Genomic DNA, 12921 nt, shown 5'->3' on the forward strand with positions numbered 1-12921 from the left:
ATGGCTTAGCGAATGTCGTTTGAAAGTTTGAATGAAAACTTTACTGAAAAGTTTGAATTTTCACCTCCCTGTCATAGAAAACGTACATCAATTTGACTCCACTAGAATTGAACATGCATTGTTAAAGCGGAGGTCCACACAAAAATGGAACCTCCACTGTCCAGATTCCTCCCCCCCTCCAGTGTCACATTTGGTATCTTTCAGGGGGGAGCAGATACCTGTCCAAGACAGGTATCTGCACCCACTTCCGGCCATAGATCCCTGCATTATCTGCGGGAATCTACGCCACGTCCGGCGCCCCCCCCGCTGTCTTCTGGGAGACACACGAGTCCCAGAAGACAGCAGGGATCAGTGGCATTGCGCAGCGCCAGTTGCGCATGCACAGTAGGGAACCAGGAAGTGAAACCACAAGGCTTCACTTCCTAATTCCCTTACCGAAGATGGCGGTGGCAGCATCCGAGAGCCGAGGCAGAGATCGGCTTCGGGTGCCGACATACTTATTTTAAAAGTCAGCAGCCACAGTATTTGTAGCTGCTGACTTTAAAAAAAAAATATTTGGCGGACCTCCGCTTTAAAACAAAATATTTCATACAAAATTCTACTAGTGTACGGTCAACTTAAGGCCATGTGTTCAGTGAGTATATACCACAACATGCACCTTTCCTTGCAACCTATCCCCAGATTTACAAACCATCCACAAGCCGTTGCAAAGACGGACCTCCATCTTGTTCTACATATCGTAAAATATGGATAAACTTCCTATATGAGGTCAATGAATGAATTACATAAGACTGTTAAACTGTGTCTGCGTCTTTTTGGTGATGTCCCCTCACCAACAACCACACGGCAACACGCACCTGAAAAACGCCACGTTCTGCCACCCTCCCCCACCCATAACAATAATTTAAAAATCACCCATTGAAAAGTTCCAGAAAAGTCTAATACAACCGACCAAATCAGTCTTGTGGCTTTTTTTTCCTGAAATGAAGTTTTTTTTTTTTTCGTCTCTCCTGTTGGATCCTTCAAGTTATGAGTCTTCTTATAACTTTGATCGTTTTCTGCAGAATATACACCATGTACACAAGTCTGTGTTTGTACACTGAAATAAAAAACATGCCCCGGAGTTACTATACTTGGCCAGCAGATGACATTGTAATAGGCTCAGGAAAGCAGAAGCTTGGAGACGAAACTCGATGGGGGGGGGGGGGTGTAGGCACAAAAGCGTACTGCCTGGCTCGGTCATCCAGTGGATTCAGTCTCGAAGACAGAAGGGTTTGGAGAAGGCCCACATAGGGAGAGGTCTTGAAGTAGCAGTGCAGGGAGGTAGGTAGGAATGGCTATGTGATGAGTGACTGTAGAGAGGTAGGTGGGAGTCAATGCAGAGTGGACGCAGTTTATGGAGGGCCCTGATGCTCCTCGTTGTGCCGGCACAGTTGTTGGAATGTTGCGATGGGTGATGGATCTCCCTGATGGAGTTCTTACAGCGCAATGCCTGAGTGTCGGACTGACCCCAATATTTGTTTTTCTTCCTACCATTCCTCCCCGCTTTCTTCATTCTGTGTTATACCCGGACAGCCGACGCCGCTCCCGCTGTCAGCGGCACGCGGGATCCACAGTCATAGTCCAGGTCCACCACCGTGTGAGCTCCAGTGATCCGGCCTCGGGAAGAACCCGACTGCTGGTCTCTGAAACTCTGAATGTAGCTCTGCAGAGGAAGAGGGAGATGTATAAGCTTCAACTGAAAACGTATTTGATTATTTAGAAACATAGAAAAGTGACAGCAGAAAAAGACTAGTCCATCGAGTCTGCCCATATTTTTGTTTGTTTGTTTGTTTTTTGGGTTTATTTTTTATTTTTTATATTTAGAGCCAGTTCACACTGGCTGAGCCGCCTGACGAGTTGCGTCCCATTCTATGCAATAGAACTGTTCTGATAGGAGCGGCGCAAGTCGCTCCGACTTAGAAAAAGGTTCTTGTACGACTTCGGGGGGCGACTCGGGGCGATTTGCATTGACTTCTATACAGAAGTCATTTTGCTAATCGCCTCTGAAGTCGTCTTCAGGACGCCTTGCAGAGTCGCCCCCGAAGTCGTGCCGCCGCAGTGTGAGCCTGCTCTAACTTTATTTCTTGAGTATAGATCTATGTTTGTCCCAAGCATGTTTGAAGCCATTCACTGATGACTGCCTCACTACCCCTGCTGTTAGTTTATTCCATGGGCAGGCTGAATTATCTCTAAGGGCTCACTCATCAAAAACATGTAGTGTTTTAGTGCAGCGGTCGCCAACCAATGGTTTTGGTGGTTCCCATGGGTTCTGCCGCAAATTGTCATTGTGGTGGATGTATACTGCCCAATGTTGTTTCCAGTGTTGTTCTCAATCACACGCTGACAGTATTGACTGATTGATACCCGATGCCTCCTCTGTAGTTCTGGTTCCTGTGAACTCAGAGGGAGGCACCGGGAGTAGTGCAGAGAGCGGGAGGTGAAGGAGGAGGGGATTTCTAATGGCAGCGCTGATCACAGACTGTGGGAGGGAGCACGGAGCTAGAGCACATGGCTGGATAAGGAGGTGAGATCCAATGATGAGTCAGTATAGGGCAGCAGTGTGATGCAGAGTGTTAGGGGAGACGGGGTCAAAGAGTCAGAGCGTTGAGTGTAAAAGGCATGTAAAATTCATGTAATTGGTCCACGGGATCCAAAATTGTGAATTTAGTGGTCTGTGAGATCTGAAAGGTTGGCCACCACTGTTTTGGTGTATTTTTAGTCAATCCCAACTTATGGGACCTGGCCCATATTTCTCATCAGCCATACAGTAACTGGGAAGCTGGCTGTATGCATATATATTGCTGCATGGTGATGAAGCCCACTGCTGTTCTGCCATATATGCACATGGCAAGTGGGAAGTGGTTAAAGAAGAGTCCTTCAACTTTCCAGGCTCAGGGAACCCCTCCAAATAGTTACTATTTCAACAGCTCATGGTACATTAGTGCTCCTTACATTGGTGATCAGTGGGAAGAATGTTCCTTACATTGGTGATTAGTGGGAAGAATGCTCCTTACATTGGTGGTCAGTGGGAAGAATGCTCCTTACATTGGTGGTGAATGGGAAGAATGTCCCTTACATTGGTGATCAGTGGGAAGAATGTCCCTTACATTGGTGATCAGTGGGAAGAATGTCCCTTACATTGGTGATCAGTGGGAAGAACGTTTTTTACATTGGTGATCAGTGGGAAGAATGTTCCTTACATTGGTGATCAGTGGGAAGAATGCTCCTTACATTGGTAGTCAGAGGGAAGAATGCTCCTTACATTGGTGATCAGAGGGAAGAATGCTCCTTACATTGGTGATCAGTGGGAAGAATGTCCCTTACATTAGTGATCAGTGGAAAGAATGCTCCTTACATTGGTTGTCAGTAGGAAGAAGGTCCCTTACATTGGTGGTCAGTAGGAAGAAGGTCCCTTACATTGGTGGACAATGAAAAGTATGTTCCTTACATTGGTGGACAATGAAAAGTATGTTCCTTACATTGGTGGACAATGAAAAGTATGTTCCTTACATTGGTGGACAATGAAAAGTATGTTCCTTACATTGGTGGTCAGTGGGAAGAATGAGCTGGATATAGACAACCTAAGGCAAACTGGGACCCTCTGAATGAATGTTGATGATCCTGTGAGGAGAGGGGGGTAGCACCCTTGCGCCCTGCATTACGGGCCGCCACTGGTGGTGATGTACCTGGAGAAACAGAATTTAATGTAATGTATATACAGTTATTTTATTTCGTATTTAAAAATGAACAGATTTGTACTGTAGCATGTTCGGTCTTTTTCTGCCATCATCTTATGTTCCTATATTTCTATCCCATAACCACAGAAAACAGGGGGGGGGATCAAATAGGACGCACATAACAGATCACTTACTGGGGAAATGACATCGCCATCAAATCGGCGGATAGGGGTGGGCTTCCTCCGGAAGGCAGGCTCGGGTGGATGTGGTGTTTTGTGCTGAGGATGAGGATGATGGTGGTGGGGCTTCTTCTTCCTCTTCTTTTTCTCCTTGCGCTCCTCTCTCTGTTTTATTTTCATGAGCTGGACCCGACGTTGCTGCCGACTAATGATAACTGGTAGGACAAGGGAAAAAATATGTTATGTTGTGTATTTTATATGAATACATCATTTACAAATACACACTCCCAACTGTCCCAAATGTGGAGTACTATCCCTCTGTTAACTTAATCCCTCTGTACTCCTTTCCCTTTCTTGGCCCTCTTTGTGGTCTGATGTATAGACCTGTATAAAAATGGATAAGATGTTGTTTTTTTTACATGAACCCCTTTTCAGACCTCTGAGTTACTGTATTTCCTATTTTGAAAAGCCAGTACAAAGGAAAGGTAGTGGTGAAATATACACTTGTTAGCGCAACCAATCGTTTTTTGTGTAATAATTTTATTGTGGTCCGCAGGGGTGTGTCCTACAAACATTGTACTAAAATGTGTCCCTCTTTCTCAGAAAGTTGACCCTGGGAGCCCTTAAGGGTTATTAAACCCAGGACTCTGCATTCACTATATCGGGCCTCCCACAGTACACAGAACATGGAAATGCGATTATTTTAGTAAATATAAATTGCTAAATACTTTTTCTCATTAGCAGTATATAGCAGTCTTGTGACTTCTATCAGTTCTTAGTAAAGCTTGGAGGAGGAGTTTTCATAATCCTCTCACTGTCCAATGAGGCTGCAGGACCCCTGTCTGGACAGTGCTGATTGACAGATTGCGGGACTCCCAGTGGCTATTGAGTCCGCGGGACCCGCAGTCACACTCACAGAGCTTGTGTCGGGCACGCGTGTCTTAAAGACGACATCCCATATATTGCTATGCCCAGCCGTGCCTCTATGCTGACATATATCGTCGCGCAGTGGTCGGCCAGGGGTTAAACACTAAACCTTTTTCTGACATTTGTTGGTTTAAAGTTAAAATAATTTTTTTTTGCTAGAAAATTACTTACAACCCCCAAACATTATGGGCTAGATTCAGATACAAATACCTATCTTTAGGCGGGCGTAGCATATCTCATATACGCTACGCCGCCGTAACTTTGACAGGCAAGTCCCGTGTTCAGAAAGAACTTGCGCCCGAAGTTACAGCGGCGTAGCGTATATGGGCCGGCGTAAGCCCGCCTAATTCAAAATAGGCTGGTAGGGGGCGTGATGTATGCAAAATAGTCGTGACCCTACGTAATTGACGTTACTAACGAACGGCGCATGCGCCGTCTGTGAAAGTATCCCAGTGCGCATGCTCCAAATTACGTCGCAAATAGTCATTGCTTTAGACGTGAACGTAACTTACGCACAGCCCTATTCGCGTACGACTTACGCAAACGACGTAAACGACGCAAAATTCGACGCTGGCCCGACGTCCATACTTAACATTGGCTACGCCTCATATAGCAGGGGTAACTTTACGCCGGAAAAAGCCTTACGTAAACAACGTAAATCAATGCGCCGGGCGGACGTACATTTCTGAATCGGCGTATCTATCTCATTTGCATATTTGACGCATAAATCTACGGAAGCGCCCCTAGCGGCCAGCGTAAATATGCACTCCAAGATACGACGACGTAGGAAACTTACGCCGCTCGTATCTAGGCAACATTGAGGCGTATCTGATTCTATGAATCAGGCGCCGAGATGCGACTGGCCGCATTCGGAGTTACGACAACGTATCTGGAGATACGCCGACGTAACTCCTTTCTGAATCTAGCCCAATATATATATATATATATATATATATATATATATATATATATATATATATATATATATATTTAGTAGAGACCCTAGAGAAAAAAATGGTGGTTGTTGCTATATTTTATGTCACACTGTATTTCCGCAGCAGTTGTTCAAATGCAATTTTTTTGGAAAAAAATTACAATTTAATGAATTAAAAAACAATAACCAGTAAAGTTAGCCCAATTTGTTTTGTATAATGTGAAAGATTTTACGCCATGAGAATCTTGAGAGAATCGTGATCTTTATTCTAAGCAAAAAAAATTGCGATTCTCATTTTGGCCAGAATTGTGCAGCACTGGGGGTAATCCACAAAGAGCCGGCGTAACGTAAAAATTCCCATTTAAGTTACACTGCCTTAAAATTTCTACCTAAGTGCCCGATCCACAAAGCACTTACCTAGACTTTTTTGGCTGTGTAACCTAAATTCCGCCGGCGCAAGGCGTTCCTCTTTTCATGGGGGCGATTCCCATTTTAATTAGGCGCGCTCCCGCTCCGGCCATACTGCGCATGCTCGTGACGTCATTTTTCCGACGTGCATAGCGCGAAATTACGTTACGCCGAGCTTTGTGGATTGCGACGGGTCAATAAAGTTGCGTCGGGAAAAAAAAAAGATACGGCGGAAAAAAAAAATTCAAAACAAAAAAAAAATTGCGTCGCTGGACAGAAGGGTCTGTTTTTACAAGGTGTAAACAGTTTACACTTTGTAAAAGCAGCCCTAATTTTGCGTTTGCAAACTAAAACTTACGGAGAAAAAACGAAGCGTAAAAGCTTCGTGGATCGCCGTAAGTGCTAATTTGCATACCCGAGGCGGCATTTCGACACGAAATGCCCCCAGCAGCGGATGCGGTACTGCATCCTAAGATCCGGCAGTGTAAGTCCCTTACACATGTCGGATCTTCTCCCTAACTATGGAAAACTGATTCTGTGGATCAGTTCCATAGTTAGGAACAGGGATACGACGGCGTAACAGCAGTTACGCCTGCGTATCCCTTTTGTGGATCTGGCCCACTGTATATAATAGCTCAAAAGGTGCTCACTGAAAATACACAATAGTTCTCCTTGATTATGAGCGTTTACATTGATGGCCACTGCAAATCCTCAACACATAGAAGATACAACTAAAAAACGTTTACAATCCTTTGCCTTCGTCAGATTGGGCAGAAGAGTCTTTCCCTTTATGGCCAGTCTTAGCATTTGCTAGATGCCGCCGTGCCATTTATCAGCCGCCCACGTAATAGAGCGTACCCGGACGCCCAATCTTTATCTGAACTTCTGAATTCATGAAAGAGCAGGCCGCACGTTCTGTAATTGAGATATCACCGCGTCTTTGATTGCAGCCGGTTTAAAAGGCCTTTCATCACGCTGAAGATTAAGAGATTTGTTTCTTAGAGGAAAGGGCCTGGAGGGCGAATTGTTAGTGGTTCCGGAGAGGCTTGGCCGTCGTGCCTGGTCATTGATTCTGATTAGATTCAGATCTGAGAGCCATCAGGGCGCTGCAATGTTAACTGAGTCCAGACAAATTAGCCAGTCACTGTGTGCAGCTTGTGGACAGCTGAACATTTACCGTAAACCTTCCAGCGGCTCAAAGCTGAACTCCGGGGAAAGTAAAAATGCTTCCTTGCAGTGGCACTGCCCTAGCATTGTAATTCCGCGTACACACGGTCGGAATTTCCGACAACAAAAGTTCGATGTGAGCTTTTTGTCGGAAATTCCGACCGTGTGTAGGCTCCATCAGACATTTGCTGTTGGAATTTTCCGACAACAAAAATTTGAGAGCTTGTTGCTGACAACAAAATCCGTTCTTGTAAATTTGGATTATGCACCAAATTCCACGCATGCTCGGAATCAAGTACGAGACGGGAGCGCGGGAGCGCTCGGTCTGGTAAAACTAGCGTTCGTCACACTGTAACAGATGGAAAAGCACGAGGCTGAAAAGCACAAATCGTCTCTCACCAAACTTCTACTAACACGACTGGTAGGGTTGTCCTGATACCACTTTTTTAAGACCGAGTACAAGTACTGATACTTTTTTTCAAGTACTCGCCGATACCAAATACCGATACTCTTTTTTAATCTCATGTGACAGCGGCACAAGTGTCAGTAGTTTTTTGTTTTGTTTTTTTATCTTTAACAAATTTTTTTTTACAATTTGTTGACACCGTGTCAGTGTGTTTTTTCTTTTATTTTTTTATTATTTTCCACAAAAAAATGTTTTATTCTTTTTTTTTTTTATTATTTTTTTTTTCAGTCCTGTTGGGGGGGCTTTGGTGAGATATCAGGGGTCTTAACAGACCTTTGACATCTCCCCTTTGAGACAGAGAAAGGGACTAGGGACACATGTTCCCCAGTCCCTTTCTCAGCAGCATCAGCTGCGTGGAAAATGAATGGAGTGAAGACAGCCCCTTCTCTTCATTCATAAACTGAAACATTGTAATCACAGTTTACAATGTTTCAGTTATGTGAATAGACAGAGTCAGTGATCACTGACTCTGTCCATTCGGAGCAGTAAGGAGCCGGGGGGGATACGGGGAGAGAGAAATACAGCGGGGGACACGGAGGGATACACGGAGGGAGAGAGAAACACGGGGGGGACACGGAGGGATACACGGAGGGAGAGAGAAACACGGGGGGGACACGGAGGGAGAGAGAAACACGGGGGGACATGGAGGGAGAGAGAAACACTGGGGGGACACGGAGGGAGAGAGAAACACAGGGGGACACGGAGGGAGAGAGAAACACGGGGGGCACGGAGGGAGAGAGAAACACAGGGGGACACGGAGGGAGAGAGAAACACAGGGGGGGGCACGGAGGGAGAGAGAAACACGGGGGGGACACGGAGGGAGAGAGAAACACAGGGGGACACGGAGAGAGAGAGACACGGGAGGGATACACGGAGGGAGAGAGAAACACGGGGGGACACGGAGGGAGAGAGAAACACAGCGGGGGACACGGAGGGAGAGAGAAACACGGGGGGACACGGAGGGATACAGGGAGGGAGAGAGAAACACAGCGGGATACACGGAGGGAGAGAGAAACACGGGGGGGACACGGAGGGAGAGAGAAACACGGGGGGACATGGAGGGAGAGAGAAACACGGGGGGCACGGAGGGAGAGAGAAACACAGGGGGACACGGAGGGAGAGAGAAACACGGGGGGGGACACGGAGGGAGAGAGAAACACAGGGGGACACGGAGGGAGAGAGAAACACGGGAGGGATACACGGAGGGAGAGAGAAACACGGGGGGACACGGAGGGAGAGAGAAACATGGGGGGGACACGGAGGAAGAGAGAAACACAGCGGGGGACACGGAGGGAGAGAGAAACACGGGGGGACACGGAGGGAGACAGGGAGGGAGAGAGAAACACAGCGGGATACACGGAGGGAGAGAGAAACACGGGGGGGACACGGAGGGATACACGGAGGGAGAGAGAAACACGGGGGGGACACGGAGGGAGAGAGAAACACGGGGGGACATGGAGGGAGAGAGAAACACGGGGGGCACGGAGGGAGAGAGAAACACAGGGGGACACGGAGGGAGAGAGAAACACGGGGGGGGACACGGAGGGAGAGAGAAACACGGGAGGGATACACGGAGGGAGAGAGAAACACGGGGGGACACGGAGGGAGAGAGAAACATGGGGGGGACACGGAGGAAGAGAGAAACACAGCGGGGGACACGGAGGGAGAGAGAAACACGGGGGGACACGGAGGGATACAGGGAGGGAGAGAGAAACACAGCGGGATACACGGAGGGAGAGAGAAACACGGGGGGGACACGGAGGGAGAGAGAAACACGAGGGGACATGGAGGGAGAGAGAAACACGGGGGGGACACAGAGGGAGAGAGAAACACGAGGGGGGATACGGAGGGATACACGGAGGGAGAGAGAGAAACTCAGGGGGACACAGAGGGAGAGAGAAACACGGGGGGGGATACGGAGGGAGAGAGAAACACAGGGGGACACGGAGGGAGAGAGAGAACACGATGGGGGACATGGAGGGAGGGAGACTGCAGCAAAACGGAGGGGGGTTGGAGGAGGACACGGGACAGTCAGCGGTGATCGTGTGTGGGGGAGTTGCAAGCACCGATCACCGCTGGTTTTAAAGCAGCTGAAAGCTGGGTGGGAGAAAGAGAAGCAAAGAAATTACTGTTAAATCTATACAGCAGTGATCGGTGCTTGTAACTCCCCCACGCACTGATCACCGCTGACAGTACAAGTATCGGGTGAAACATCGGGAGTATTTGCCCGAGTACAAGTACTCAGGCAAATGCTTGGTATCGGTCCCGATACCGATACTAGTATCGGGACAACCCTAACGACTGGTATTAAACTTCTCTTTAATGGTGCCGTTGTACATCTTGTACGTCACCGCATTCTTGGCATTTGGAATTTCTGACAACATTTGTGCGAACGTGTGTATGCAAGACAAGTTTGAGCCAACATCCGTCAAAAAAAAAATCCACGGTTTTGTTGTCGGAATTTCCGATCGTCTGTACTCGGCATAAGGGTAAAATGCTTGTTTAGGTTTAGGGGACCAGATAAAGCAGTTTTACTTAACTGACCCTCCACTCCCGCCCACTCCCTGCATCCTCTTCAGAGCCTCTCCTCCCCTGTTTTCAGCAGTTGCAGGTCCTCTGACGTCATCAAGTACAATGCAGAGCCCATAGTCGTGCATGGGATGTGAGAATGTGGGACAGTCTACTGCGGGAGCATGGGGGGGAAGTATGGGGTGTGGAGGATCAGGTAAGTAAAACTGCTTTTTGCAACCCCCTGGACCTAAAGAAACAATTACAGTAACCCTTGCAGCGTGGAGGCAGCCACTATAGTACACTATGGGGGCTAAAAGTGATGCGGACACCCCTCCAAATACTTGACTTCAGGCTTTTCAGCCACACCAACTGTTAATAGGTGCATAAAGGAGACATGTTCAGCAGCCATTGGGCCTCATCCACATGGGCACATGGGGCTGTTAAATGTTGGTGCTTTTACCTGCCCTGTAGCCACAGATGCGGCGTACAGCTGCCCTTAGAAATGAATAGCTCATACACTGGTGCTTGCATAAAAGAGTGCATGTGTATAGGCACCTGACCAGTGGCGGCTGGTGCTCAATATTTTGGCGGGGAGGCTGATAAACATGCCACCCTCACTTGCACACTCGCAATTAAGCCACTCCCCCCCACCAAAGAGGATGGGAAGGTGGCGATCTCCCTCCCTCCGCGGGAGATGGATAAGAAGGAAGGGATTCCCCCCGCGCATGAGATGGACAGGAAGGCGGCGATCTGTGGCCTTACCGTAAGGAGGCAGATGGGATCCGGTGTGAGATGAGCTTGCTAAGGGAAGTGGGTCCTGAGTCCTGATTGGCCGGGAGTCCTAGGAGTGTGCGTCTGTATGCATAAGCGCATTCTACACTTACCCACGTACAGCCATTGTTTTCTGTGGGAGTGCATAAGGCCTTTAAATAGGTTGTAAAGTTTATGTTTTCCGGCCCCCCAGCCCCCCTGGTTTACTTACCTGAGCCCTCGAAAGTCCCCCGTCGTGAACGAGCAGGCTTCTCGACTGGGCTTTTCGGCTCATTCATTGGATGATTGATAGCAGCGCAGCCACTGGCTCCCGCTGCAGTCAATCAAACCAATGATGCGGCGCGCCGGGGGCTGGGCCGAGTGATACAGTCGGCGGCTATAGCCGCCGGCTGTATCACGGAAGCGCGCCCGCAAGCTAACCCCCTTGGGAGAGAGCTTCCCATGAAGGGGGTTAGCTGATGCGGGGAGGAGCCGAGACAGCCGCCGAGAGACCCCAGAAGACCAGGATCGGGGCCATTTGAACCTTTAGTGTTCCTTTATGCGGCACTAAACAACACCCCCCCTCCCCCAATATGTGTCCCCTATTACCTGTATTGCTGTGTTCTCTTCTGGCTGCAAACCAGTTTGGGTGTCACACAGTAGGTCCCGTGCTGCCATTTTGGTCCGCTGGCTGCCTCCTCCAGGTGTAGGACAATGGCTGTCCTACAGGCTTTTTCCATTGTTGACCGATCTGTGTGCCGATCCTGCAGCCTTCTGGGACATGTGGCGTAAATATCCCAGGAGGCAGCAGGACCAGGTAAAATGTAATTCTGGCCTTGGAAGGAATGGTGGCAGGAGATGGGACTAACAATTAAAAAATGAAGCAAAAAGAAGAAAAATAAATACGCAATTTTCCTTGCAGAGTGGGGGGTGGGGGTTTGGGTGCGATGTTAAAGAGGAACTAACTCCTTTTGGGAGTTTTGTTCCACTTTAATGTTTATTGTGGGTCATGCTAAAAAGTAACTTTTTGTACCCATGGTCCAGTGCCCTATATGTAGGTCAGGGGGCCAGACGCACGATAGATAGGGGGGGGGGGGGGGCCATGCGTCCCTAATGAACGAGCCGCCACTGCTATAAGGACTACAGAATCCCGCCTATCTATGTTATGGGCTATGATTAAACACTAAGGGGCGGATTCACAAAGAGTTACGCCGGCGTATCAGTAGATACGCCAACGTAACTCGGAATCTAAGCCCGTCGTAAGTTTAAGTGAATGCTCAAACTGAGATACACTTAAACCTAGCTAAGATACGACGGCTTGCGCCGTCGTATCTTAGGGTGCAATTTTTCCGCAGGCCACTAGGTGGCGCTTCCGTTGATTTCGGCGTAGAATATGTAAATGACTAGATACGCCGATTCACGAACGTACGCTTGCCCGTCGCAGTAAAGATACGCCGTTTCCGTAAGAGATACGCAGCGTAAAGATAAACCTGCCCCCTAGATGGCGTAGCCAATGTTAAGTATGGCCGTCGTTCCCGCGTCGAAATTTGAAAATGTTACGTCGTTTGCGTAAGTCGTCCTTGCGGCGTACTTTGGAGCAATGCACACTGGGATGTGTACACGGACGACACAAAAAAAAGCCAATCACGTCGGGTCACCACCCATTTACATAAAACACGCCCCCCTCATCCTCATTTGAATTAGGCGCGCTTACGCCGGCCCCATTTACGCTACGCCGCCGTAACTTAGGAGGCAAGTGCTTTGTGAATACAGCACTTGCCTCTCTGACTTACAGCGGCGTAGCGTAAATACGATACGCTACGCCGCCGTAATAATGCGCCGAACTACGTGAACCTGGGC

At 48.3% G+C, this 12921-nt stretch overlaps 1 protein-coding gene across 3 annotated transcripts in view; it reads right to left on the reverse strand.

The window, feature by feature from the left end:
- Window positions 1-812: 812 nt before the first annotated feature.
- The window catches only part of TMEM198 (transmembrane protein 198), a 59459-nt gene continuing 47350 nt past the window's right edge, over window positions 813-12921 (reverse strand). For 2 of the 3 annotated variants that reach the window (XM_040358077.1, XM_040358078.1), the window contains exons 4-5: window positions 3914-4113; window positions 813-1705 (exon numbers count right to left, since the gene is read on the reverse strand). In XM_040358077.1, the coding sequence (XP_040214011.1) occupies window positions 1562-1705; window positions 3914-4113 (344 nt within the window). In that variant the 3' untranslated portion in view covers window positions 813-1561. Of the gene's footprint in view, window positions 1706-3583; window positions 3729-3913; window positions 4114-12921 lie in introns of all 3 variants that reach the window. The other variant, XM_040358079.1, reaches the window with a different exon arrangement.

This window comes from Rana temporaria, chromosome 6, assembly GCF_905171775.1.
Source record: "Rana temporaria chromosome 6, aRanTem1.1, whole genome shotgun sequence".
Lineage (NCBI taxonomy): Eukaryota > Metazoa > Chordata > Amphibia > Anura > Ranidae > Rana > Rana temporaria.